At 60.6% G+C, this 26,052-nt stretch overlaps 2 protein-coding genes across 10 annotated transcripts in view; one reads left to right on the plus strand and one right to left on the minus strand.

Annotated features, from left to right (window-relative positions):
* The window catches only part of ACTN4 (actinin alpha 4), a 73,239-nt gene extending 59,434 nt beyond the window's left edge, over positions 1 to 13,805 (plus strand). For 6 of the 9 annotated variants that reach the window (XM_036274329.1, XM_036274330.1, XM_036274333.1 and 3 more), the window contains 12 exons: positions 846 to 1,076; positions 1,620 to 1,767; positions 5,153 to 5,303; positions 7,788 to 7,896; positions 8,085 to 8,225; positions 8,299 to 8,481; positions 8,573 to 8,707; positions 9,543 to 9,722; positions 10,473 to 10,619; positions 11,290 to 11,370; positions 12,357 to 12,515; positions 12,628 to 13,805. In XM_036274329.1, the coding sequence (XP_036130222.1) occupies positions 846 to 1,076; positions 1,620 to 1,767; positions 5,153 to 5,303; positions 7,788 to 7,896; positions 8,085 to 8,225; positions 8,299 to 8,481; positions 8,573 to 8,707; positions 9,543 to 9,722; positions 10,473 to 10,619; positions 11,290 to 11,370; positions 12,357 to 12,515; positions 12,628 to 12,786 (1,824 nt within the window). In that variant the 3' untranslated portion in view covers positions 12,787 to 13,805. Of the gene's footprint in view, positions 1 to 845; positions 1,077 to 1,619; positions 1,768 to 5,152; positions 5,304 to 7,787; positions 7,897 to 8,084; positions 8,226 to 8,298; positions 8,482 to 8,572; positions 8,708 to 9,542; positions 9,723 to 10,472; positions 10,620 to 11,289; positions 11,371 to 11,660; positions 11,727 to 12,356; positions 12,516 to 12,627 lie in introns of all 9 variants that reach the window. The other 3 variants (XM_036274331.1, XM_036274332.1, XM_036274337.1) reach the window with 2 other exon arrangements.
* A 50-nt stretch (positions 13,806 to 13,855) lies between these two features.
* On the minus strand, positions 13,856 to 25,745 carry CAPN12 (calpain 12). Its single transcript, XM_036274339.1, has 21 exons — positions 25,509 to 25,745; positions 24,609 to 24,678; positions 24,326 to 24,444; positions 24,011 to 24,144; positions 23,121 to 23,289; positions 21,901 to 21,975; positions 21,744 to 21,829; positions 21,599 to 21,673; positions 20,850 to 21,013; positions 20,541 to 20,770; positions 19,857 to 19,868; positions 19,436 to 19,644; positions 19,166 to 19,208; positions 19,027 to 19,086; positions 18,571 to 18,628; positions 18,147 to 18,217; positions 17,985 to 18,047; positions 17,389 to 17,467; positions 14,498 to 14,614; positions 14,343 to 14,401; positions 13,856 to 14,262 (listed from the first exon to the last, which is right to left on the minus strand). Exons 1-21 carry the CDS (start codon positions 25,743 to 25,745, stop codon positions 14,236 to 14,238), a joined length of 2,157 nt encoding a protein of 718 aa, XP_036130232.1. The 3' UTR covers positions 13,856 to 14,235.
* Positions 25,746 to 26,052: the final 307 nt, after the last annotated feature.

A 26,052-nucleotide genomic window follows, 5' to 3' on the forward strand; every position in this document is an offset into this window, starting at 1 on the left:
TTAGATAAGGAGAGAGGGAGGGAGGGAGAGAAAGAGAGACACATCGATATAAGAGAGACACGCCGATTGGTTGCCTCCTGCATGCCCTTGATCAGGAATTGAACCTACGACCCTTTGGTCCGCAGACTGACGCTCTAACTGCTGAGCCAGACCAGTCAGGGCTACATTCTAATTTTTTTTTTCTTTAGTGATTTTAGAGAGAGGGGAAGAGAGAGAAACATCGATGAGAGAGAACATTGATGGGTTGCCTCCTGCATGCCCCTCACTGGGGATTTGGCCCACAACCTGGGCATATGCCCTGACCGGGAATCAAACCAGGGACCTCTTGGTCCTTGGGTCCATGCTCAACCACTGAGCCACACTGGCCAGGCTACATTCTAATATTCTATGTCCCAGGCCTTGTGCATGGCGCTGGCTGCCCCCGAGGGAGCCAGGCTATGGGTCCTGCCCTTGCAGTGCTGACAGACAGTGAACAGAGCAGCGGTGAGACCTTCAGATAATTCTGAGCTCAGTGGTGGTGGCAGCAGCAGAACCACGTGGTGGGATGTGATAGGGGACACCACCAAGGAGAAGCCCTGATTAGATCTGAGGAACAGGAAAACCAAGAGCCAGGGCACAAACAGCAAGAACAGCACAGTGGCCCTGAGGGGGGCACACATCCCCAGGATTCTCTGCCATGGGATCCCCAGTGGGTATCATGGAGAAGTCAGGCTGGAGACCTGAGGGAGGATCCTCAAGACAGGACCCTTTAAGATCTGGATCCATGGGCTCGTGAGCCAGGGGTGGCGCTGCCAGTGCTCTGAGGGCCGCCTGCAAAGGCCACATGGCTTCTTGTGGGCCCACAGCTTCTGGAGTGGATCCGGCGCACTATCCCCTGGCTGGAGGACCGAGTGCCCCAAAAGACCATCCAGGAGATGCAGCAGAAGCTGGAGGACTTCCGGGATTACCGGCGCGTCCACAAGCCGCCCAAGGTGCAGGAGAAGTGCCAGCTGGAGATCAACTTCAACACCCTGCAGACCAAGCTGCGCCTCAGCAACCGGCCCGCCTTCATGCCCTCCGAGGGCAGGATGGTCTCGGTGAGAGCCCGGCTCTGGGGGCAGAGGGAGCCAGGGCCCCGGAGTGCACATTTGCCAGACAAGCCCCCGTCTTATTGTTTGCCAGTATAGTCTTAACTAGAGTGCACAGCCTCAGGGGCAGAGGTGGGGTGGGAGTTCATTGACACTTGATCACCACGACCACCCCCATCCACCCATCACTCCCTAGACTTTCACACCCATCCTCAAACCACACCCCAGTTCATGTGGAATTGTTTAAATTTGGAACCTCACTCAGCCATGACTCCAGGACCACCACCAAGTGCTTGAGACCCCTTCTCAGGGAGGAACAGTATTTCTTGAACAGTCACCTTCTGGCTTCCATAGCTCCATCCATGGAACTCATTTATTTGTTTAATCCAAACGAACTGACTGTACCTGCTATGTGGTGGGCCCTGCCCGAGTCCACAGATACAGCAAAGAAAGAGGTAGATGTGACCCAGCCCGTTGCAGTGTCCCCTCGGGAGACATCGCCCTTCGGGTGCCCCAGCCCCGATGATAGCCCTGCCCTCCCCTGCCCTGCAGGACATCAACAACTGCTGGCAGCACCTGGAGCAGGCCGAGAAGGGCTACGAGGAGTGGCTGCTCAATGAGATCCGCAGGCTGGAGCGGCTCGACCACCTCGCAGAGAAGTTCCGGCAGAAGGCCTCCATCCACGAGGCCTGGACCGATGGTACGGTCCCACCTCCCTGGCACCATTCCTGTCTCTCAGACAGACACATACACACAGCCCCCACCCCGCACCCCCTTCCTGCTGCTTGGGGGCAAGCAGGCCAGAAATGCTGCTTTGGGTTCCTCCAGCCCTGGGCAGCAAGAAACAGTTTGGAGTCTCATCTTCCTGTGGCCCATCTGTTACAGTCTCAGAGATTACTTACAAGAGGGCCCCTTCCTGGGTCATCAGAGGCCTGTCGTCCAGGAATGCAGCCAAGCCCCATCAATAAGGAAGTGACCCTGTCCCTGTCCACCTGCCATGTCTCTTGGGTTGGCAGGGGTGGGGGACGGGCTCGCCTCTCTTTGGCAGCCTGGGTGCAGTCTGCCTTCCCTCTCCACACGCTTTGTGGCCCAGGACCTCACACTGGATGAGTCTGTGTTCCCGAGCGTGGTCCTCAAGGCAAGGCCTAGAGCCACCTGCTGACCCACAGAGATTGCTTGCTGACTGTCAGCCACCAGGGCCTCCTTCCAGGGCCGGGACCCCTGCAGGACGGCTTCTCCCAAAGCCAGCAGCAGCTCCTGTTTCTCGGCAGCTCTGCAGCTGCCCGTTCCCTTGGCCCGGGATGTGGGATTCCATCACGTCTCTGGCCCTTGGTCAGGACCCACACCATGGTTGGGATTCCAGAGACCAGGGGCCTAGAAGCCTCAGGAAACAGCCAGTGCCTGGGAAAGCTGAGGGCCATACACAGGACTCCCGCATCCCACTCCTTCCCAAGTGTCTGCCCTCCTGCTGCTACCAGACTCGGGGCTTTTCCCACTGCCACCACTCGGCCCAGCTGATTTCACACAGTTTTGCATTGCTCATGTTGGTTTTTTATCCCTTCCATCTCCAAAGTCCGCCATGAGATCCTCACTCCTTGGGGAAGCTCTTCCCGTCCCCTCCCCGCTGTTTGTCAGGCAGCCGCAGCACTGGCCAGATGCTAAGACCTACCCCCCCCCCCCCCGCCAGCATGCCAGCACGCAATGCTGTGATCTGCAACCTGGGCCCACATCAGTGTCTCTGGCTGTAGCCCAGCGAATGCCCTGCTCACATTAGCTCAGGCCAGCTGTTCTGAAGCTGCAGCTGCCAGATCAGAGCAATGCCTTGACCTTCCTCTGCCCGGGAAAGACTGCGGGGGGTGGTGCTGAAAGGTGAGGCAGGCAAGAGGCCTGGGCCCGGGGTGTAGGCACCTCCCTCAGGCCTTGAAATCATGGCACCCATGGCTCTGTCCCTGATCTGGAGATGGGGATGTTGGCATTTACTTCATTAGTTCATTCCTTCATTCCACAAATACCTCTGGAGCCTCTTCCCTGTGCGCGGTAGTTTCCCAGGTAGGTGAGGTTCCTGCCCAGGGAATTCATGGGCCAGCAAATTCTGGCATTTCTTGCATCAGAGGGCCTTATGCCTGTCATTATCTATGTTTTGCATGTTATTCCACAGTCTCTGGGCGTCATCCTTCTGGATTTCCCTTCTAGGGCTTCTTGGCCCATGTTACCAGCTCGTTAGTCCCTTACCTGGGGCTCCAGGAAATCCTGGGAGAATGGTCTCTTCATGGCCTACCAGCATTCCTTCCCTGGGAGGGATGCAGCCGCTGGCCTTCGAGGGACGGTGTTTAGGGAAAGTTGGCCTAAACTTGTGCCAGGGTGGACAGACTGACTCAATGGCTTCCACACGCCCCTGCCCCGCCCCTGCCTCCCCACAGACAGGTGCACAGGTGCTTTGGCATCTGGCCTTGTGTTGTGAGTCAGCCCAGAGCCCCCAGGCAGGCCTGCCCACTCATTCCCAAGACTTAGGGCCTGAAGCCTCTGTACCACCCACATGTGCAAAACAGGACAGCCCAGCAGGGTGGGGGAAGGGGACGTGTTCCAGTTCCTTTTTCCTTGACCTTTCCCTCTCAGTATCCCTTACAGCCTACAGGGGTGAAGTTCCATGTGGATACTTCCAGAAAGTCTTGGGTTATCTGGGGAAAGAAACAAAAATGAGCCTCGATTCCCTTCCGTGGCTGCCCCTCTGCCTACATCCAAGGTGGCCGTGGCTGTGCAGCCCTTGCTGAAACTGCTGAGGCAGAGAAGTGGTAACCTACTATTTCGGGTTCCCACCCTTGGGAGAAAGCAATTTGGGGAAGGGAATTGCAAGCTTGCCTTTGTGGTTAGGCGTCCTACCCCAGGGCTGGGGCGGCAGGGCCAGTGGAGTCAGTCTGCCAGGCTGTGCCTCCTGCCTGACAGTTCCAGGCCCTGTCCTGGGGTGGCAGAGACCGCAGTGGCCCTGGCCCTGTGCATCACCAAGACTGGGGCTCTGGTGTTGGCTCCCAGATGAGGGACTGCCCGGGAGCCCGCCTGCCATCCCACTGCTCGGAGCTGCTGCACCTGGAGGGCGGCTGCTGGTCAGGTGCTGAGCTGGGGGATCTCAGCTGCCGCTCTGGGGGCCTGCAGGGGCTTACCCGAAGCAGTGCCCCTTCCCGGGCTGGCATTTCCCACCAGTTCCGCAGCACCTCACTGTGCTTACGCGGCTCGCTTGAGCTTCTGTCCTGGGGCATATAATTAGCCAGGCTCCAGGTCTGATGACTGTTCCTCCCTACCTTCAAAGGGCCTGATGACACATGGAAAGTCCTTAGGACGTGCAGAGCCTGTAGGTGTGTGATAAGACCACCACCCCAAGGGAGCCGGCTTCCACGTGCCGGGGAGCAGGCAGAGGGGTGGGCTCCAGGAGGCACCCTCACTGGAACATGTCCCATCCTCCACCCTGCTGAAGCGTGGGCAGCACCTCAGCCTCTTCTCCACACAGCCCTCTACAGATGCTAAAACAGTTCCACCTTACAAAACCACTGATGGACACTAAGTTTAAAAAAAATTTTTTTTTTTAATTCCTCACTCAAGATTTTCCTATTTATCATCAGATAGAGTGGGAGGGAAGGAGAGAGAGACAGAAACATCGATGTGATAGAGCTACATTGACTGGTTGTCTCCCGCACGACCTCGACCAGGGCCAAGGACAAATTGCAACCCAGGTACATGCCCTTGACTGGAGTCAAACCCACGACTCATTGGTCCGTGGGCAGATGCTCTAACCGCTGAGCCAAACCGGCCAGGGCTGGACACTAAGTCTATGACACACATGTTAACTTGGGATATCTGGCTCAGGCCCACTAACACCACAGTGTTTCCCAGCTCCATCTAGGATATAGTTGGGCTTAGAGGTCCCTGGAAAGGTCAAGGGAAAAGGTTCTGGAAGTTTCTAGTCTGCATGGCACCATTCTCGGCTCGGCAGGATGTAGGTCTACCCCATTTCCTTCCTCCTGGTTGGATAGGCTTCTGGTGACTCCTGGCACACACTTGTCTGAGTGTCCTGCCTCACACCCCGCCCCCAGGGAAGGAAGCCATGCTGAAGCACCGGGACTACGAGACAGCCACCCTGTCGGACATCAAAGCTCTCATCCGCAAGCACGAGGCCTTCGAGAGCGACCTGGCTGCCCACCAGGACCGTGTGGAGCAGATCGCGGCTATTGCCCAGGAGCTGAAGTAAGTGGGCTCCTGGGCCCATCGCCGGCTTCCCCTCCGGCCCCCTGCCCAGAGCAGTGGCGGGCGGCAGCCGAGGTCAGCTGCCCCGCGCCTGGAGCGGGGTCTCTGCCCTCTCCACCCTCACCCCTCATTTCAGATGCCAGGGCCTTATGGGTGATGCCTTTTCCATCTCTTGCTTTATGAGAAACATAGTGGAATCTAAATGCTTTGACCCCTTCTTATTCTTCAGGCTCTAGGGGTCCCTGGGCTCCACTTCCCTGCCTGCCATACCGAGGAGATCCCTGGCCTCTGATAGGGTGGGCAGCCCAGCCCCCACCCCCATCTCTGCTCCTCCCCGAGGGACTCGGCTGCACCGAGTGCACAGAGAGCTCATTGTTCTGCTCGGCCCCGTCCCTCTCCTGCTCAGAACACACTATTGTAAGGCCTTCCAGGCCGCCGGGTCCTTTGCCCTCCCTTCCCTGTCCCAGTCAGATAAACTTATGCGCACAGTTAGTACACTGAACCTCCAGAGCCAGTGAATGGGGGCCTTATCCACCAGTGCAGCAGGAGGACCCAGCGTGTGGGAGGCCCAGTCCATTGCTTCATGGAAAATCCATAGGCCCTGGAGGGGCGGCAGGTCTCCCAAAATAGCTGTCTGTTCAAAAATAGGATCCTTGGCTAGAACTTCCCTTTCTAAAGATACCCCCACCCTGCCACAGTCAACCCCGGAGTTCTGCTTGTTCCTACGTGGCTGGGACCCAGTGTGATGCCCCGTGGATACCCATGCCAGGCAGCGTCAGTCTACTCTCTGACCCATTCCCTCCACATTGCCCAGTTGCTTGGGGGTTCCCCATTTGCTGACCCAAAGGCAGAAGTACCATAGGGCTTTCCTGTATTGAACACAGGGTCCCTGTTGGGGGCACCCCTTGGGGTCCTGCAGGCTCTAGGATACAGTCCCTGCCCCTGGCACACCCAAGCTGAGGAGAGCAGGTATCTGCAGGGGTTGTCGGAGGTGAGCCGTGAGCAAGTTCCTTAGTTGACGGGTGAGCTCCCGGAAGCTGCTAAGAAACAGACTTGGAATAACTCCTAGGTGCCTACTCCAAAGGTGCTGGGGAACAGCTATGTGAAACCCATCACCCTGAGCCAGGGGAGAGGCGGTCGGTCCCTGAAACAGCTTTCCGGACAGTAGCCCCGGAGGAGAGAAAGGGAGGGCTGTTTAGGGTGCTATTGGTTTCCCCAGAGGTGAGTCAGGACCGGGAGCCAGCCAGAATGAGCCCTGACGGACAGCCTGGCTGAGCGTTGAGTAAGGGCGGTAATGGAGACTCCAAGGGCACTCGGTGCCCTGCCTGTGCTAGCTCCCTAATCCCCTAGCATGGGGGACTGGTAGAGAGCCTTACATGTTGATTTTTTTTTTTCTGGCACCCATGTTACAGTGCAGGGAACTGAGGCACAGAGAGGCCAAGGGCCTTGCCCAAGGTCACACAGCTAGGAAGTGGTCGAGGCAGGAGTAGAGCCCAGGCCGCCTGGCCCTCTGGAGCACAGCCTTGCTCCCCTCCCTCGCCTAGCCTTTTCCGCTCTCCCCCCCCCCCCGGCCCCTGTATTCAGGCAGGTGACACAACCATCTGGGCCCCGTGTCCTGTTCCTTCCCAGAGTTGTTCCCTGCCCTCCACCCCTCACCAGGCCATCAGGGTTTTGCCTGAACACCGATTCCCTAGGGCCCCGCTACTAAGAGTATCCAAGTATCTGGACCATAGGAGAGGGAATCCTGGGGCTGATGGGGGAAGTGGAGGGGCAGGGAGCATGAAGAGGGCTGGGGACCAGGAACAGTTATCAGCCCAGGGTTCCCCAAACCCAAGTCATTTGAGTAATAATACCTATACCTTAATCAGCTCACTTTTTTCTTAATTATCAATTGCTTAGAATGAGATTGCAGGCAAGTTATGTTTTTTCTTAAATACCCATTGAAATAAGTACACAGCCTTTAGGAAACAGCTGTTGTTACTCCTCCTGTTGGGTGCCAGGGACTGCTCTCAGCCTTTCACACGCACTGCGGCTCGCTCTCCCCTCGGCCCCACCCCTGCTTCACAGGCAGGGAATGGGGAACGGGGCTCCCTCGCACAGGGCCACGAAGTACAAAATCATGGGGCCACAATCACACTTAGGGACCTGGGCCCCAGAGCCCGTGCCCTCGAACCAGGGTGCGCTACTCGGCTGGGAGAGCAACCCACATACAGCCTCTGCCCACCCACCCACCGCTCAGCTTCCCGTAACTTAGCAACTCAGTGAGCACACAAGAGGAAGCCCCTCCTCACCCCCTCCCCGCATCCCACCCCTGAATTTCTCCTACCCTGGGGTTCATGGGTCATAGGCTAGCATTATGGATCACAGACAGCCTTGTACATCGATATCCCCTGGTGCCAGGGCCTGGGACACGGGGGCTGGCGGGTCTGGGCCCACCCTTTACGGGCCCCTACCAGGTCTCACCTCCCTTTGCCCGGCCTGCAGCGAGCTGGATTACTACGACTCCCACAACGTCAACACCCGGTGCCAGAAGATTTGCGACCAGTGGGACGCCCTCGGCTCCCTGACCCACAGTCGCAGGGAAGCCTTGGAGGTGAGGAGGGGTGACGTCACCCTGGAGCCTGGTGTCTCCACTGCTGTCAGTGCCCAGACCCTCGAGGGTCCCCTGACTCTGCCAGAGGGCATGTTCTCTGACCCTTGGGCTCCCAGACCCCTTCCTACCATTCACCCCCTCCTGTTCGCTGACTGACCTCCCTCCTCTGTCCCCGCCCCACACACCAGAAAACAGAGAAGCAGCTGGAGACCATTGACCAGCTGCACCTGGAATACGCCAAGCGGGCGGCCCCCTTCAACAACTGGATGGAGAGTGCCATGGAGGACCTGCAGGACATGTTCATCGTCCACACCATCGAGGAGATTGAGGTCCGCCCCTCCCCACCCTTCTCGCGGGACCTCGGACGGGCTAGGCTGCCCCTCACCCCTTCTTCTCCCCCAGGGTCTGATCTCCGCACATGACCAGTTCAAGTCAACACTGCCGGATGCCGACAGGGAACGGGAGGCCATCCTGGCCATCCACAAGGAGGCCCAGAGGATTGCTGAGAGCAACCACATCAAACTGTCCGGCAGCAACCCCTACACCACCGTCACCCCCCAGATCATCAACTCCAAGTGGGAGAAGGTAGAGCCCATCAGCAGGGCCAGGCCAGGGGCACGGCTGGCCAGGTGAGGGGCCAGCAGCCTGACCGCTCCTGCTCCATGCCCTTCCCCAGGTGCAGCAGCTGGTACCCAAGCGGGACCACGCCCTCCTGGAGGAGCAGAGCAAACAGCAGTCCAATGAGCACCTCCGCCGCCAGTTCGCCAGCCAGGCCAACATCGTGGGCCCCTGGATCCAGACTAAGATGGAGGTGAGGGGCTGTCGCCCTAGCCCTGCTGAGCCCAGGGCAGAGTTGAGGAAGAACCTCCGGTAAGCAGGCCAGTGAGCAGGAAAGGCCGCCGGCCCCTGTGGGACATCTGTGCTCCAGGGCCAGCGGACATGGCGGCCCAGTGGGCGTGGGTCCCAGCTCTCCCTGGTGGACTGGAGGCTGGATAAGCGATATGGATGGAAACGGCAGCGCCACCCAGAGGGCTGCTTGGCTGAGGAGTCGTAGGTGGGCTCGACTCTTGACTGCCCCTGACTCACGATCTGAGTTCAGGTGCAATTTAACCTTGCTCCTCAGTTTTCCCATCTCTAAAATGGGGTGAACAGAGTTACTTCATTTGCTCAGCAAATGCCGTGCCCTGCTTGGTGCCAGCCCTGCTGCAGGCACTGTGGTGTAGCTGTGGTCAGGGTGGTCCCAGCTCAGACCCTCGTGGCCTGGGTGGGATGTGGGCTGGTCGGCCTGGCTCAGTGCCAGCCACACAGTGTGGCCACCGAGGGAGCCGAGGCATTGGGGTGCCCACGCTCAGGAGCCATAGGCTCTGAAGTCAGCCAGGCCCCGTCCAGGACCTGACTTTGTCTCTTACTGTGAGAGGCTGCTCTGTTTTGGCCTCAGCTTCCACCTCTGCAGACGCCTGTCCCAGTGAGTCGAGGACGCTGAGGTTAGGCGTGTGTGGCACTTGGCACTGAAAGTGCGGCTGCTTTCACACTGGAGGGCTGGGCTGAGCTGGAAGGGACCATTGTCAGGCCACGGGTCTTCAGAAGGAGGGACCCTGGCAGGGAGGCCACCAACAACAGATCTCTGGGTGGCTGGTTGTGTGCAGGAAATCGGACGCATCTCCATCGAGATGAACGGGACCCTGGAGGACCAGCTGAGCCACCTGAAGCAGTATGAGCGCAGCATTGTAGACTACAAGCCGAACCTGGACCTGCTCGAGCAGCAGCACCAGCTCATCCAGGAGGCCCTCATCTTCGACAACAAGCACACCAACTACACCATGGAGGTACGCTGCGCCACGTCCTGCCAGGCGCCCAGCCTGCCACCGCTGCCCCTGCCCGGAAGGCATCTGCTGCCTCCTCTGTCTCCTCTTTTACTCTGATTGGAAAGATTAGATAAAAATGTTTACACTCTTTAAAAAGCCACTGCTTCCTTAACACCGTTCCCATCACCATGACAACACATCTCAAGACAAGCTTTTGAGAAGCTGGGAGTGCAGCACCTGCCCCACTTGGCCTCGGCGCTGGCACCGACCCGGCCATGCCTGCCCATGCCCCCCGGCTCTGGCCCGTTACGAGTCAGGGCTGGGCATCATCATATTGGCAGCTTAAAATCACCCACAGTGACAGTGTTTACACTGTGCACACCAGAGATGCGACACAGAGGGGTGTTCTCCCCAGAAAGCCAGTTAAGCATTGCCCAGCATGCTCTGCAGAGTCTCCACGTGGCCCAGCACAGGTCCTGGGCCCTGGCCCTCTGCCACCTCTGTTTACCAGATTATGCTGAGTGGCATGAACTCTGCTGGTGGGCAGAGGCCGCGGGTGGTGCCACGCCTGTCCCTGTGTGCAGATGAGGTGCGCAAGGGAGCAGTGAGCCTGGACTGGGGTTTGGGAGAGTTAGGATGAGCCTCACTCCATGCTCCCCGCCCTGCCCCCAAGTGGGGAGAACCCGGTTCCGAGCACCCCTCAGCAGTGGCTCTGGTGGTCCTGGCACCCCCGCCAGCCGGCCTGCAGTCACGCCCGCCCTCCTCCCCCAGCACATCCGCGTGGGCTGGGAGCAGCTGCTCACCACCATCGCCCGCACCATCAACGAGGTGGAGAACCAGATCCTCACCCGAGATGCCAAGGGCATCAGCCAGGAGCAGATGCAGGAGTTCCGGGCATCCTTCAACCACTTCGACAAGGTGGGCAGCGCTCTCTGCGCCCTGGCATCTCCCCTCCCCGCTGTCACCATTGTCACTGTCCCGTCTTGCCCCCTCTATCTTTGCATCTGTCGGTTCATTCCCATCCGTCACTCCGTACAAGCCGCTGCTCCCGGCTTTCAGGCCTCCGCCTCGGAAGGTGGTGCAGACATGTGTCACCTTGACCCCCGTCCTCAGCAGTTTCCCTTGGGAGGAGAGGGGTCCTGAGCCCTGCTTCAGGCTGCTCTTCCTCACCGACCTGGCCTGTGAGTCTGGCTCACACGTACACAGATTTGGTCTGGCAGCGCCTTTGGAAGGGCGTGAGGCCAGAGTTCGCCCCAGTCCCCACCCCCACTGTGGGCCTGCTGTGAGGCCGGGCCCTGGCACCGCAGGCTGGGGACAGACCCTGGAGGCAGAACTGGGACTCAGTTCTTCATCTGCACCCCCGAGGAAGTGGGGGAGGCCTCTGACGGCCCTCCAGGCCACCAGCACCCCTCCACCTGCCCCGTTGTCCCTGGCCATCACCTTGTCCACATCGCCTCTAACTCTGTGTTTCCCTCCATGTGTTCTCCTCCCCCCGCCCTCTGCATGTAACCCTGGCCCCTCTCCCCACCTCTGTGCCGGCCTGGTTTCCACACCGCCCCTTGCACACCTGCCTGCGGACACACGGCAGGACCACGGCGGGGCGCTGGGGCCAGAGGAATTCAAGGCCTGCCTCATCAGCCTGGGCTACGACGTGGAGAATGACCGGCAGGTACGCGCCCTGGGCCCCGGCAGACCATGGCATTAACTGCTCTTCTTTCTCTCCTCCTCTGTCTCCCCCCTCGCCGCCTCGCCCTCTCCGTGTGTGTGCCATCTCACCGGCTCTCTTGCCGCCTCCTTCCTCCCGTGTCTTTCTGGACCCCTCCCCTTACCTGGTCTCTCGGGGCCGCCTCTGTCTCCCCCGCTCCTGCCACTGTCCTGTTTCCCCGCTGTGCACATGGGGCTGCCCCTCTTGCCTACTGTGGGCCTGGCCTCCTCTGCTGTCCCTGCGGCCTGGAGCAGAAACAGACAGGCAGCATGGACCCCGATGACTTCAGGGCTCTGCTTATCTCCACAGGATACAGCCTGGTATGCGGCCTCTGCCTCCCTTGCTGCTGCACCTCCTCCTGCTCCTGCTCCTCCCCTCCCCCTCCGTAGCCTCCCCCTCCTCCTGCCCCTGCCCTGCTCCTTAGCCTCCCCTTCTTCTTGCCCCTGCCCTGCTCCTCCTCCCCCTTCCTCCTCATTTTTGTGGCCCCCCCCATCCAGAGTGTCCAGGGCCTCGGGGACACCCCTCCACCAGATCAGTGCAGCCTCACCTCCCTGCTCCTGCTGCATCTGCTGGGCTGGGGTCCCTCCGATGACTCCCTGAGCCTCCATCCCCTTTCTTGGAAGTCTGCAGAGAGAGGAGGTCAGGCCTCCAGCTCTCTCCCCCTTTGCTTTCTCCTTTCTCTCTTTCTTCCCCAACCTCCAGAGCTACCTTATGAGCCTAGGGCTGGAGCAGCAGACCTGTCTGATCTACACCCACTCCCCACTTCCCAAAACTGTAGAGGGTCTGGGGCACGTGGGGTAGTTGCCCGGGGAGTCAAGACCCTCGGAGGCAGACTGATCACATGGTGTGTGCGCTGGGGTCGGGCCCTGCCCTCCTCACTGGGTTCTGCCGCCCCGGCCCAGCCATCCTGCCAGCTCACGTGCTCCTGTCCCCACCCACCCACCCTGCAGGGCGATGCCGAGTTCAACCGCATCATGAGCGTGGTTGACCCCAACCACAGTGGCCTCGTGACCTTCCAAGCCTTCATTGACTTCATGTCCAGGGAAACCACCGACACAGACACAGCCGACCAGGTCATCGCCTCCTTCAAGGTCCTGGCTGGGGACAAGGTAAGCAGGACCCCTTTGAGCACGCGGGGCCAGCAGGAAGGGCCTTTGCAGCCAGGGCTGGGAGACCAGTGTGGGGTGCAGGTGGCCCACAGTCCCACCTTGCCGTCCCCAGAACTTCATCACAGCCGAGGAGCTTCGGAGAGAGCTGCCCCCAGACCAAGCCGAGTACTGCATTGCTCGCATGGCGCCCTACCAGGGCTCCGACGCGGTGCCCGGCGCCCTTGACTACAAGTCCTTCTCTACGGCCCTGTACGGCGAGAGCGACCTGTGAGCCCCTCCTCGGCCTCCAGGAGGGCTGGGGGAGCCCTCTCCCTGCTGCCGGGCCTCCCTGGTCCTGTTCCTCTGGCTCTATCTATGCAAAGCACTCTGTCAGTCCTTTCTGGGGGGTGGGGGCAGGGAGGGGCTGGGGCAGGCTCTCTCCTCTCTCTCTGTCAGTTGGCCGGAAGGTTCTCTCTCCCTCCCCCTGGATAGGGGTACAGGAGACGTTGAGATCAGCTCTTCTGGTCTGGTAAATATATATGATGTATTAATTTTTTTTTTAACTATGTGAAGGGGATGGCAGATCCCCACAGAAAACAGCCCCCTCCCCGCCGAGGCATACCCGCCACCACCGGCCCTGTCCTCTGCTCCCGAGGTCCTTTCCAGGCCTCCGTGTCCAGGCCAAAGCCCTACAGTGCCTTGTCCAGGAACTGCTCACACCTGCGATGGCCCAGCAGAGGGCACCACCCTGCTCCCTTCACCCCTCCCCTCTGCAGTTACCAGGAGACGCCGGGTGTAGCTCAGTGCCCCCCTTTCTGCAACAGAAGCGTGGGGTTGGGCAGCCCGGCCTTGTACCCCTGCCAACAACCAGCTCCCACCTTGCTTTGTCTGGACTTGTGTCTCTCAGATTTTCTAAGGACCAAAACCAAAAAAAAAAAAAAAAAAAAATCACAAAAAAAGCTATAAAAAAATTTAAAACTTTCAGAGAATTACTGTTTACTTTATTATTAACTTTCGGATTTATTATATAAATATATATTCACCTAGCAACCTGTCTTTGCCGCCTCTCGCTCTCAGAATGAAGACCTAGCTGATCTGCCCCTCCCCGGCCCCTTCCTGGTTTCCCGTTGTCTGTAGGGCATGGTCTCGGGACCCTCCGAGGGGGGGCTGCTGGCCTGGCTGCCTGTTAGTTGATGGTTCTGTTCCATTTCCCCACTCCCCTTCTCTTTTGTTTTATTCTGATTATTTTTTCTGGTTTCTGGATAAACCACCCTTCTGGGGACAGGATAATAAAACATGTAATATTTTTAAGGAGTGTACTGCATCCTCTCTTTTTCTCCCATTTCCGCTCCCCACTGTGGAGCAGAGGTGATACAGCGCCTCTTCTCCGAGCGGGGCTGGGCCTGGGGTGCCACAGCCCCTCCCGTGTGTGTCAAGAATGCCGCTGGGGACCCTGTCAGGGCCGGGCCCTGCCGACTGAGCCATGTAGCGGGAAGGGTGGCGGCGTCACTCCTGTTGACGGGCGCAGACAGCAAAGCACAGCGGGCAGTGACTGGCCCAGTGTCACCCGCGGGTGAGTGGTGGGGCCAGAAATCCAGCCCAGGCAGGCCGGCTCCTGAGGCCGAGCCACTGCCTAATGTCAGCGCCCCCTGCCGGGCGGGGGGTGGAGGGGTCGCAGGGAGGCTGGCTCGGCTGTGGCATAAACCCTGGTCCAGGCTGCAGGAAAGGCAGGGCCCGGGTCCTAGGAGAAGGTGGCCACTTCCATCCACTAAGTGAGAGAAGTGGGTTTGAGGCGGGGCTCCTGCCTCAGCCGCCCTGGGCCACCCTCTCCCTCCAGCCCCGGCTCACCTGTCTGTGGGTCAGGCAGATGACCCCCTCGCCCCCGTCCAGATGCTGGCTGCAGTGGCCTGTGCAGAGGGTGGGTGAGTGCCCACCACCCAGTCCCCTGCCTTGGGGAACATCCCTGTGCCCCCACCCCACCCCCCGACCGGGGTGGCACTCACGGAAGATGCAGGTTAGCTGGGCCACACAGGACACAAAGTGCTCGAAGTCCACGCGCAGACGGTAGTCCCGGTAGCGGCAAGTAAGGGCCTGGGTCAGCTGGTTGTTGAGGTGGAAGCCTAGGGGAGGCCACCTCTGAGCCTGGCCGCCATGAGCCCCACCTCCGTGTGGCACCCCACCTGACTCCCCAGGGAGACACCGAGACACCACGGGGACCTGTCCTCGCCTCTCGAGTCCCAGCTGTGTTGCTATGGGCCTGTTTCCTCGACTGTCAAATGGGCAGTACGGCAGCCCTGGCCACGGGGCTGGGGGAGGATGTTTCGTGCAGAGCTGCGGACAGTGTCTGCACACCCCACTGTCGGTGTTACCCCTGCAGACTGCAGCCTGTCTGCAGTGGGCCCTGGGGAACTGCTCTGTGTAGCAAAACATGGTCAGTTCCATATGGAGTCGGTTTCTTCTCAAGTTTGGAAAACATCTCTGGTGGGAATCCAAACAGGCTTCTAAAAGCCACAAGCACTGGTTGTCCCAGGTCACAGATAAGGCTCTGGGCCGCGAGGCTGCAGGGTGACTTCCCCTCCTCCGTGTCCCACGGTCCCGATAAACAGTTCGAGGGCAGTGTCACGGGCCTGCTTCCTGAAGCCCCTCGTCCCCCGCTCTGCATTCACCTCACAGTCCTGCCCTCACATCCTGCGCCTGGTGCTGGGGCCCCTCATCCTGGTGGGGTGACCTCAGCCTTCGGTTGTCGTGGGCCCGGGCCCGTGGCATAGCGCTCCTGTGCCCAGGACCTTGGGGAACCCCAGGCAGAGGGCGTGGACAGGGCCAGGAGCCCTCAGCGGCCCCCTCTGGGATTCCTGTTACCCTTTCATGGGAACTTGGCTTTCTCTGGCCACTTTCACGGTCTGTCCTCTGGTGCCTGGGGGCTCCTGCCCAGGGTCCCCGGGTACGTGTGGAGTCCCCCACCTGGTTACCCAGCCTCACTCCTTAGTGACCATGACCTCCTGGCTGCCCCTCCCCAGGGCCCCATTGTCCCAAGCACAAGGTGGCCCTCACAGACCAAACCCCACCTCCACCCCCCTCGTGCTCCCCTTGGACCTTGGGCTTCCTGCGCCACATGGCCGTTCCCTCTGCCCAGACACCCCTACCCTCGCGGCCCGGGGCACTCCTCCTCCTCACACTCAGGAAGCCCTCCTAGATCCCACAGCTCCCTGGACCTCCCCACCCCCACCCCAGCCACTCGGGGCTGCTGCCCCTGGACTGGAAGCCGCGGGGGTCAGGAAAGGGTTTCGGGTCACCACCAAAGCCCCAACATCAGCCGGCCCAGGGCCGCAAGCAGAGCAGGTGTTAGGGACTGTGGAGCAAAGAATGTGACTGGATTGGAGCAGGTGGCTTCTCCTGCCAGTCTGCCCCTCCCCCTGCCCCCAGACTGCCCGCCTGTTCCTGGGTCTCCAGCTCGCTTCCGGCTGGTCCCCTTGCTGGCGTTCCCTCCTCCAGACGCTGCTGTCGTCCAGCCCCGCACACCCTGACCCTGGGCTTGCCTCTCCCGCTTCCCTCTTACTCATATGTTAAAAAAAAAATTTTAAGCTAAAATCCACCCAGCCGGTGTGGCTCAGTGGTTGAGCGTCAACCCATGCACCAAGAGGTCGCTGGTTCGATTCCTGGTCAGGACACATGCCCAGGTTGTGGGCCCGATCCCCAGTGCTGGGCATGCAGGAGGCGGTCAATCTATGTTCTCTCTCATTGATGTTCCTATCTCTCCCTCTCTTTTCCTCTCTGTCTAAAATCAATAAAGAAAAAAATGTTTTGAAAAGCTAAAATCCTCACGATGCCTCATGGGGCTCTCCTGTCTCCCCCACACCATCACCACTCTTTCCTCTGACCACCTCCCACCCCCACCACTTGGCTTCAGCCACACTAGCCACCTGTTACCCCTCCTTCACATCAGCTTCCTTGGGTACAGGCTCTCACCCCAGGGCCTTTGCACGGGCTGTTCCCTGTCTGGAACACTCTTGCCCCAGGTCCTTAAGGCTCACTCCTTCAGGTCTCTGCTCAAACCTCAGCAAGGCCTGCCCGACCGCCCCGTCTCACCCCACCCACCCCCTGTGCGCCCTAGCACCCCGCTTGCTTGCTTTTGTCCTCGTGCTTCTGACTTAAGTGCTGTCTGTTGTGTGTGCCACAGAATGGGAGCCCCTCGAGCACCGTATACCAGGCGCTCCAGACAATCTGGGGTACTAATGAACAGTACAAACTTGCACCTTCGCCTCTGCTCTGTCTGCCTGGGGCTCCGTTTTTCACTGTCCCTCGCCTCCCCACCTTCTCTCTGACTCCGTTCCTCCCCCACTGTCTTGGGCGCCTATCTTTCCTGGCACGTCCCTGGATCTGGGACCTGCCCATGTCTCACCCTCATGTGGCTGTGGGGTAGGTGGGGACCGGGTTGTTCCTGCCTGGTCTCCCTCCCCAGCTCACTCCACACAAAGGGGAAGGTCGAACTCACAGCCACCCTGTGTCCGAGCCACTTTACAGGGGGACGTGGGGGCTCAGGGAGGTGGACTCACATGCCCAGGCAGGGCCCCCAAGTTGTAAGTCAGTACTTAGGATTCCAAGCTAAGCTCAGGGAATACAGGACATTCTGCCCCAGCGCCCTGGGGACTGGCGCCTCTTAGACACCAGCCCCCACGCCCTCCCTGGCCCATGCCCCTCACACTTTCCCCACGCAGAGAGGAGTCTCCCCCTTGGCTGCCTCTCAGGGTTACACAGTCCCTGCCGAGAGCTGGCCACAAGCCAGGATGTCAGCTTTGTGGACGTGGGCAGCTGAGTGGGCTGCTGGGACTCGACAGAGGGCAGGAGGGGGAGCCGATCCTGTCCCCACCACTGGCCCCAGGGCGCCTGTCCATACCTGCAGCGTTCAGCGCCAGCCTCAGCTCGTAGGAGTTCATGGTTCCGGAGGCATCCTGGTCGAACTTGTCAAATATGGCCTGGGTGGGGAGGGACAGGTCGGCCGCACGCCCCCGCCCCCTGAGCTCCCTGAGGGCTGGAAGGAGGTCTCGGAGGCCAGATCCCCCGGCTCCGCCCCAGCTCCTTTTCTTCCTGGCCTTGCGCCCTGGGGAAGCAGCTTCCCCGCTCTGGGCCTGTTTCCCAGTTTGTAAAATGGGATCAATCAGAGCAGTAACAAGGTCCTGAGGACATGCTGACTACCCTCAGGGGGGCTAGTGAGGCTCCCTCAAGGGTGGCTCGTCCATGGTCAGTATAGAGGCCTCAGACCATGTCCTTCTCACACGGGTCCCCTTGCTGGACAAGCAAAACAGATCGCAGCCAGAAGGGCGGGGTGGGAGCTGAAATGCGGACCCAGGGCCAGAGCTGGTCAGTGCCCCTAGAGGGGCCACAGAGGGCGGGGGGGCAGGGACAGCCCAGCCAGATCCCTCCCACTCCCCCGGGGCCCTGTAGCCCACAGAGGGCTATGTGCCAGGAGGAGGTGGCTGCACCCCGCCTTACCTGCCACTCCCGGAGGTGGCCCCAGAGCTGCTGGAAGCTGTGCAGGGCCATGCTTCGCCCATGCTGGAGATGGGACATCTATTAAAGTCAATGTCCCCAGAAGGGGAGCAGGGGCCCCAACATCCCCCTCCTCCCTACCCAGGCAGGGCGCCCATCATGTACCCCAAAACATTGCACCAGCTGCTCACAGGTCCTGAGCCCGATCTCTCCGGGGGTCCAGGTGTGGGGCCTGGCTACAGGAAACAAACAAAACCTGAACTTCCTGTGGGCTGCCATTGTCGTGACTGCTAGGGGTCACTGCATCCCCCATTTTATAGCAACTGAGGCACACAGAGCCCAAGGCCTGCAGGTGGCTAGCAGCTGGGATGTGAGCCGGGCAAGGGGTTCTGAGTGCCAGCAGCAGCCGCGCCCCGCCTCTGCCTCGGAGGAAGGGGCTCGCGAGTGGCCGGGGCTTGGACCTTCCACAGGACCGGCGTGCGAGGAAACGCCGTCGGGCTGAGCCCTGGTTCCGGTGGCCTGCCCCCCAGCAGCAGCCTGGATCCACACACAAAGGGGCCCCGTGAGGACGCCCTGGTCCCAGACTCACCAGGCTCCAGGGCGATGCCGAGTAAGGTCTGGAGCTGACAGGCGTTGAGCTCTTCCTCCTGGGCAAGGACACAGCTGGTTCTGAGCCCGTTCACTCAGGCGGCCCCGTTCAACCAACAACATGCTGGGTGGTGCTGGGGACCCAGCAAGGACAGCCCGGCCTGCCCCCTCCCGAGCTCCCAGTCCAGGGAGGGGGTCAGGGCTGCAGTGGGGAGGGTCAGGAGAGCCTTCAGCGAAGGGCACCTTACAAAGGGGTCAGCCGTGCACGGGGAGGGGGCGAGGAAAAGAGAGGGAACTCCCAGGCTGGGCAAAGGCCCTGAGGCAGGGAAGAGCTGTGAACATTTTGAGAGAAGGCCATGAAATGTAAGCACAGAGAGGGGTAAAATGAGACATTCAGGAGACAGGAGGGGTCCAAGGGCAGAAGCGGGACCCCCTTCGCCCTGTCCCCCCTCCTCACCTCTCCTGCCAGTTCCTGAAACAGCTGCTCCAACCCCAGCCCCAGGGAAATGTTGGGGGCCTGCGGGGAGAGGAAATTGAGTTGTAGCCGAGGGTCCCCACCCCCACCCCTCGTGCCCACTCGGGGAGCAGCCCCTCACCATGAGGGCGTGCAGATCCGCGCTGATCACGTCGTCGATCTCCCTGCAAATTACAGACCCGAGGTGGGGGAGGGGCTGCTCACCCGGGGCCTGGGGCTCAGGGGGGACTGGGTCTCCGCAGAGGGATCAGGAGGGGTCTAGGCAGGATCCTGGGGCCCTGGGCTGATCCACGGGGACCACGGGTTCTGGAAGTGGGTTAGCCCCCATTCCCCACCCCCACCCGGGCAGCAAGCTGGGAACCCCGAGACGGATGTGGGGGCCCCGGCTCACACGGCGGTGTGGCGGCGCTCGGAGAAGATGCGCAGAGTGAAGTCGGCCTCGTCTCCCACGCGGGCGGCGCTGGGCACCACCAGGTAGTGGCCGGGGCACAGGCGGCAGCGGCGGCTCACGTCGCGGCGGGCGCACAGGGGCGAGCGGTCGGCGCGCAGCAGGCCCCGCAGGAGCTCCCGGCTACGTGGGGAGTCCCAGAGGCCCAGCAGCTGGGGGGGGGGGACGGCGTGACCGTGACCGCCCAAGTACACCCCACCCGGCGTCCACCCACCGCAGCCCTGCAGAACGCCCCGCGCAAACCCACTCGTCCACCCAAGACACCAAGCGCGCCCCGGGCCATCCCTGCCCCGCTGCAGGTTGTCCGAGGCCCTGGGGCTGGTTTAGGGATAGTCTGGGATCTGGGGTCCCATCGGACACCCACCTCCTCTGGGATCTGTAAGAAGTAAGAGCAAGGGGAGTCAGGGTGGGGTGCGGGAGGACCCTCAGAGATCCCTCCCTCCCTGCCTCCTCCCCACCCCTTCCTTTCTTTTCTGTCCATTCCACCCTCATTGAACCCTTGGCCCTCAGTCCCTGTCCACGCCCCTCTCTGACACCTCCTGGACCCCTCCCTGTCATCAGTGCCTTCTCGGCTCCTTGTCCCCTCCCTGACCTTCAGGCCCTCCCCTTTTCTCCCATTCCTTCCTGACCCTCTGACCCCCGCCTCTCAGTCACTCCCTGACACCCCTTTGCCCAATCTTTCTCCCTCCCTTTCTCTCTTTTAAAAATTTTTTTTCTTTATTGATTTTTAGAGAGAGGAAGGAAGAGAGAGAGAGAGAGAGAGAAACATCAATGAGAGAGAACATCGACTGGCCGCCTCCCGCATGCCCCCCACTGGGGATTGGGCTCACAACCTGGGCATGTGCCCTGACCGGGAATCGAACCAGCGACCTCTTGGTGCATGGGTCGACGCTCAACCACTGAGCCACACCGGCCGGGCCTCTCTCTCTCTTTCTTTCTCTCCCCCCACCCTCAGCCTCCCTACCCCCTCAGCCTCGTTGGAGGCCCCTTGGCGCCCCGGCCCTCTTGCCCCCTGCCCCCTGCCAGCTCCCTTTGGCCCAGGGCCCACCTGGAACACGTGGAAGCTCACGGGGAGGTAAGTGAGGCCCTGGGCCCTCAGGTGCCGCCGGTTGCGCTGGATGAGAGACAGGAGGACAGTGCACTTGGGGACGCGACGCCGAGCAGAGCCCCGGGCCCCAGCTGCCTCCCAGCACCCCCAGGGCCAGTCCTCATCCTCCTCCTCCTCCTCATCTGGCTCCAGCAGTGTCAGCTGGAACTGGGGGTTGGTCCAGAAGGTTTCTAGTCAGGGAGAAAGAAATGGGTCACCCGGCCTGGCACAGTCCCCTTGCTGGCCTCTCGGGGTCCCCTCAGGCCTCACCGGCGGCCGGCTGGCTCCCGCCAGAGTTGAAGCCTCGCACCCAGCGGCCGTGGAAGGTGTGGGTGTGCCAGCCGCCTCCAGCCGGGCTGGGGCCCAGCACCTCCGGGCTCAGCGAGCAGATCTGGACGGTGTTGAAGTGGAGGAGGAAGTCGTGCAGCTCCATCCTGGACGGCAGCCTGCAGTCAGACCCTGCGCGCCCCCAAAGCCCAAGCCCCCCAACTCCTCAAGTATTGCCAAGTACCCTCCAGTCCACCTAACAGCACGTTTCCAGGGTGACCCCGAGTCCCTGAGCCCCCCAGCGTCCCCGGAGTTCTCCAAGTCCTCAGAAATGCCCACAAAAAGCCAAGATTCACAAACTCCCCTCCAACATTGTCTAATTGTTTTCAGCCCCCAAATATAAAGACCCTTGGACCCCTAATTACCAACAAATATCCTTCAGCCCCTCAATCTTGCCAAATCTCAAGAAATGCCCCAGGTGTCACCAAGCCCCCTCAACCGCCCTAAATATTACCATCCCCCTTCAACCTCCGAGACATGACTGTGTCTCCAAATCCCCCTAATGTTACTACTAATTCTTCCTCAGCTCCCACAGATAGAGGCCCACCCCCAAACCACAGCTCATATGGACAGTTTCTCCCCATTGGGACCCAGCCCCAGAAACCACTGTCCTGTCCTTCGAGCCGGATCCACCCCTTCCCGGGGCGCTGCTGGCTGGTCCCCTCCCCCGGGGCCGGGCCCCTCCTACTCACCAAAACTCGCCGTCCTCCTTCTTCACCATCAGGGCATCTCGCCACTCCGTGGGGAGCGCGTCCCAGCGTGGGCAGCTGGGGAGACCGGGGTGTGAGGGGTGGGCAGGTGGGGCCAAGCCCCCCAACCACCCCCGATCCGTCCCACCTGTCGCTCCAGGCCCCTGTCCACTCCACGCGGCCCCACGGGTTTCGCAGCCGCAGCAGCCGCACCTTGGTGAAGCCCAGTGACACCTGAGGGCAGTGTCGTCAGTGGGGTTAGGGCCTGGACACCCCCTGCCAGCCTACCCATGGGGGCCGCTCACCTTGTGCGTGCCTGTGACGGAATACGCATGTCCCTTCACCAGCCCCTCTTCTGTCCGGTACTCGCCCCGATCACTCTGGGCAGAGAACGGGACGGTGAGGCCACTTTGACAGACAGGACGCTCCCTCTCACCTGTGCCTTCTCTGCTCCTTTCCCCTCCGCGGGTCCCATGTGGCTGGGGTCTGCTGGCTTTGCAGCCAGGGGGAAGGGTTGGGTGGGGGCTCCTCTCTGTCCCCTGACTTCCTGCCACCGAAGCAGAGTCAACCAGAGCACCCAACTGAATGACACAGGGCTCCAAGAGGTGGTGGGGGTTGGGGAGTGAAGGCGAAAGAGGGAGACAGAGGCAAGAGACGAAAAGAGACAGAAAGAGAAGGAGAGAGAGACCTAGAGACAAAAAGAAGTCTTTTCTTGTTTATCTGGGGGGTGGCGGGAGGTAACTATGGGGACCTCTTTATTTTTATCTTATTTTTTTTATCCTCACCCGAGCACATTTTTGCATTTATCTTCAGAGAGAGTGGGAGGGAAAGAGGGAAAAAGAGAAAGGGAGGGAAACATCGATGCGAGAGAGACATATCGACTGATTGCCACCCACACAACCCCAGCTGGGTCGGGGACAAACTGCAACTGAGGTACGTGCCCTTAGTGGGAACTGAACTCGGGTCTCTCTAGTCCACGGGCCGACGCTCTAACCGCTGAGCCAAACCGGCCTGGGCTATTTTTTTAATATGTATATATTTTATTGATATATTTTTTTTGTGGGTGGAAGAGAGGAAGGGAGAGAGAGATAGAAACACCAATGTGAGAGAGAAACATCGATCGGCTGCCTCTTGCACGCCCCCAACTGGGGATCAAGTCTACAACGCCGGCATGTGCCCTAACCAGGAATCGAACCGGGACCTCTCAGTCCATGGGACGACGCTCAATCCACTGAGCCACACCGGCTGAGCATGCGGGGCCTCTTTTGTGCTCGTGAGGGGAAAGCCTGCCTAAGAGTGAAGCTAACCCAGAACCAGGAATAGAAAAACACATTCAAAATGTCTGCTAAGCACCTGGATCCAGCTGTGCCTGAAGCTCATTAGTTATGAGAGCAAATAAATGTCCTTTCAGCTTGCTTGCGTTTGATTGGTGAGGGAGAATAAGACAACCGTGGAAGAGAAGAGGACACAGGATGCCTCCCCGTCCCTGTACACTGGTTCTGGGGGAGGTCTCCGTGTGTCTCACCAGCGCAGTGGCACCCACGAGGGACTCCTTGGCCAGGGCGTGGCGCAGCACCGAGAAGAGGCCTGGGATGTCTTGCCTCAGGTAGATCACCTCGCCCACACCGCCTGTGAAGTCCACGAACGCCTCATTCATGTGGCCGCCTCGCATCGCCTCATAGGAGCCGTGGAGCCTGTAGGGACAGGTCTGGTGTGGGGGTGTCTGATACATGCGGGATCACCTCAGGACCTGGGGACCTCTGTCCCAGGGTGAGGGCTCCCAGGAGCTATTCCTGAAATTGGCAGACTCTTGAGGTGGGGGGGCTGTGGCACGCTTGGAAGCCTGTGGTCCCTGGGCCACCAGGACTGCGTGATTTGGGGGCGGGGTGTCTCAGGAGAGTTCTGTCAGAATTCTGGGCACCCTGGGGGCTTTGTCTGAAACTTGGAGTCTCGGGAGATCGGTGTCTGCTTTGCAGCTAATCCCCGGGGGTCTGGTCAGGGATTTCAGGTCCACAGGATGGGGAAAAGCAAAGATTGGCGGGTCCCAGGTCTTACACCCAATATTTTGGGGAGGTTTTTAGGTTTCTCAGTGGATCGGGAGAGACTGTGAGATTACAGGTTCCGCAAGGGGATACAGCTTAGATGTGGTGGTTCCGGGACTGATAAGACCTTTTAGGCTCTAAGAATTCGGGCGCTTGGTGGGTCTCTAAGGACGTTTGTGCGACCTGTAGGTGGAGGAAGCTACAATTTGGAGTCCTCAGGGGAGGGTGTGACATTAGGGGCCCAGGGGCTGTGACTTGGTTTGGGGTTTAGGTATCTAGACGATCCCAGAAGTTGAGGGGCTCCTGGGGTCCCATGTGGCTGGGGTCTGCTGCTGGGACTGGGGTTGCAGCCGGGGAGGGTTGGGGTCCTTACTTAGCATAGGCCTTTTCCAGAAGCGGGGCCCAGAGCTCGTTCCGCTGTTCTGAGCGCACGAACATCAGCTTCCCCTCGCGCACGGGCAGCCTGTCATCCACCACGACGTCCACCCAGCGGCCAAACTGCCAGATCTGGTACGGGACGGCCAGGGGCCTGGCTCAGCCCAGCTCCCACCACCCCTCCCTGACCTCAGCCTCTGCCCCCGACCTCGCTGAACCTGTCCAAGACTCCAGCCCCCAAAGAACAATGTCAACGCCGACGTCCACGTCACCCGGGGGAAACTGAGGCGTGAACAGAGGAACTGAGCTTTACCTGGAAGTGGAAGACGCCTGCATAGCCATCTTGGAAACTCTGTCCAGGGGGCACCACCCGGTGCAGCAGTCGGGGGTACAGAGTGAGGGAGGCGGCGGCCGCAAGAAACCAACAGTTACCTTGGAGGAGAGAAGGCTAAGCCCAGGGAGAGGAGACCAGGGGAAGCTGAGGGTGGGAACGGGGAGGCCAGGGAGTGGGGGTGGGGAGGCCGAGGGCAGAGGTGTCAGGGTCCCAACTGCAAGCTGCAGGATCTGGGGACTCGAGATGTGTTCCGTGGTCTCACCCAGGCTCCCCTGGCACACGTCTGTCCGGCTCATGTCCTCACAGATGAACTGCGGCTCAGCACAAAACTCCTGGGGGTGATGGAGATCCCAGGCCTCAGCCAGGAAAGGGAGGAAAGGAGCCACTGGGAGGTCAGACACCGGGGTCCCCTCCTGCCCTCGTTGCTCCAGAGTAATGAGCACCTCCAACCCCGTGAGAGGCTTGTAAAGCCTTTGGGAGGCGGGAGGCTTCTCTGCATGTTCCCAAATCCAGGATGGCTGAGCCTGCTCTGAGCTGGTCCCACAGTGATCCTTCCTCCCTCAAACCCGGAGTCCAGGCCCCCAGCCCTCCTCCCTCAGACCAGGAGTCCAGGCCCCCAGCCCTCCTCCCTCAGACCAGGAGTCCAGGCCCCCAGCCCTCCTCCCTCAGACCCAGGAGTCCAGGCCCCCAGCCCTCCTCCCTCAGACCCAGGAGTCCAGGCCCCCCAGCCCCTCCTCCCTCAGACCCAGGAGTCCAGGCCCCCAGCCCCTCCTCCCTCAGACCCAGGAGTCCAGGCCCCCAGCCCCTCCTCCCTCAGACCCAGGAGTCCAGGCCCCCAGCCCTCCCCCCTCAGACCCAGGAGTCCAGGCCCCCCAGCCCCTCCTCCCTCAGACCCAGGAGTCCAGGCCCCCAGCCCCTCCTCCCTCAGACCCAGGAGTCCGGGCCCCCAGCCCCTCCTCCCTCAGACCCAGGAGTCTGGGCCCCCAGCCCTCCTCCCTCAGACCCAGGAGTCCGGGCCCCCAGCCCTCCTCCCTCAGACCCAGGAGTCCGGGCCCCCAGCCCCTCCTCCCTCAGACCAGGAGTCCAGGCCCCCAGCCCCTCCTCCCTCAGACCCAGAGCCCAGCCCTCAGCCCCCAGCCCCCAGCCCCCTGCCCCACTTTACATGGGGCCTCATCCATTTCACTCCTTTGGCCTTCTCGGAGTCGGGCCCCAGCTGATCATAGCCGAGGGCATCAGGGCCAGCAGGGAAGTGGGGGTCCCGGAACAGGATCCCCTCGTTCAGGCAGGCTGCTTGGATCGCCTCATATCTCTGGCCTCTAAAAGGTTTCGGGTCCTGAGCTCCAGGTCCTGCCTCCTCATCCACCAGCTGGATGGTGACCTTCCCGCTGCCACACGCCATCTGGATACTCCGGGCTCACAGGCTGGCCCCAGGCCCTTTAACCTCCTGAGTCACGGGGGTGGGGCTTCCCCTCCATCTGAGCCCCGATGGGGGTCTTTTAGGCACTGAGGGAAGCCTTCCCTCATTAATACTAATTGATGGTTTGGGGTGCAGGGGAGCATGGACGCCTCTTCAGTGGTTTCCTCCCCAGGGCGTGGGGCCTTCAGTTGTGGCCGGGATAGCAGCTTAATGGGCTTGGCCAGCAGCAGGCTAGGAGGGCAGAGCTGAGGGAGGCCCGGCTGGCGCTGTGGGAGGTTCCTAGAAAGAG

This window comes from Molossus molossus, unplaced genomic scaffold (assembly GCF_014108415.1).
Source record: "Molossus molossus isolate mMolMol1 unplaced genomic scaffold, mMolMol1.p scaffold_m16_p_21, whole genome shotgun sequence".
NCBI classification, from domain to species: Eukaryota; Metazoa; Chordata; class Mammalia; order Chiroptera; family Molossidae; genus Molossus; species Molossus molossus.

Coding starts and splice junctions, on each gene's coding strand:
- CAPN12 (XM_036274339.1), bottom strand. CDS start 25,745: ATGGCGTGTGGCAGCGGGAAGGTCACCATCCAGCTGGTGGATGAGGAG. Junction 19,209..19,435: donor GAGCGCCGCCACACCGCCGT/GTGAGCCGGGGC, acceptor TGTAATTTGCAG/GGAGATCGACGACGTGATCA. Junction 17,468..17,984: donor GCCACCTCCGGGAGTGGCAG/GTAAGGCGGGGT, acceptor CTCCCCACCCAG/GCCATATTTGACAAGTTCGA.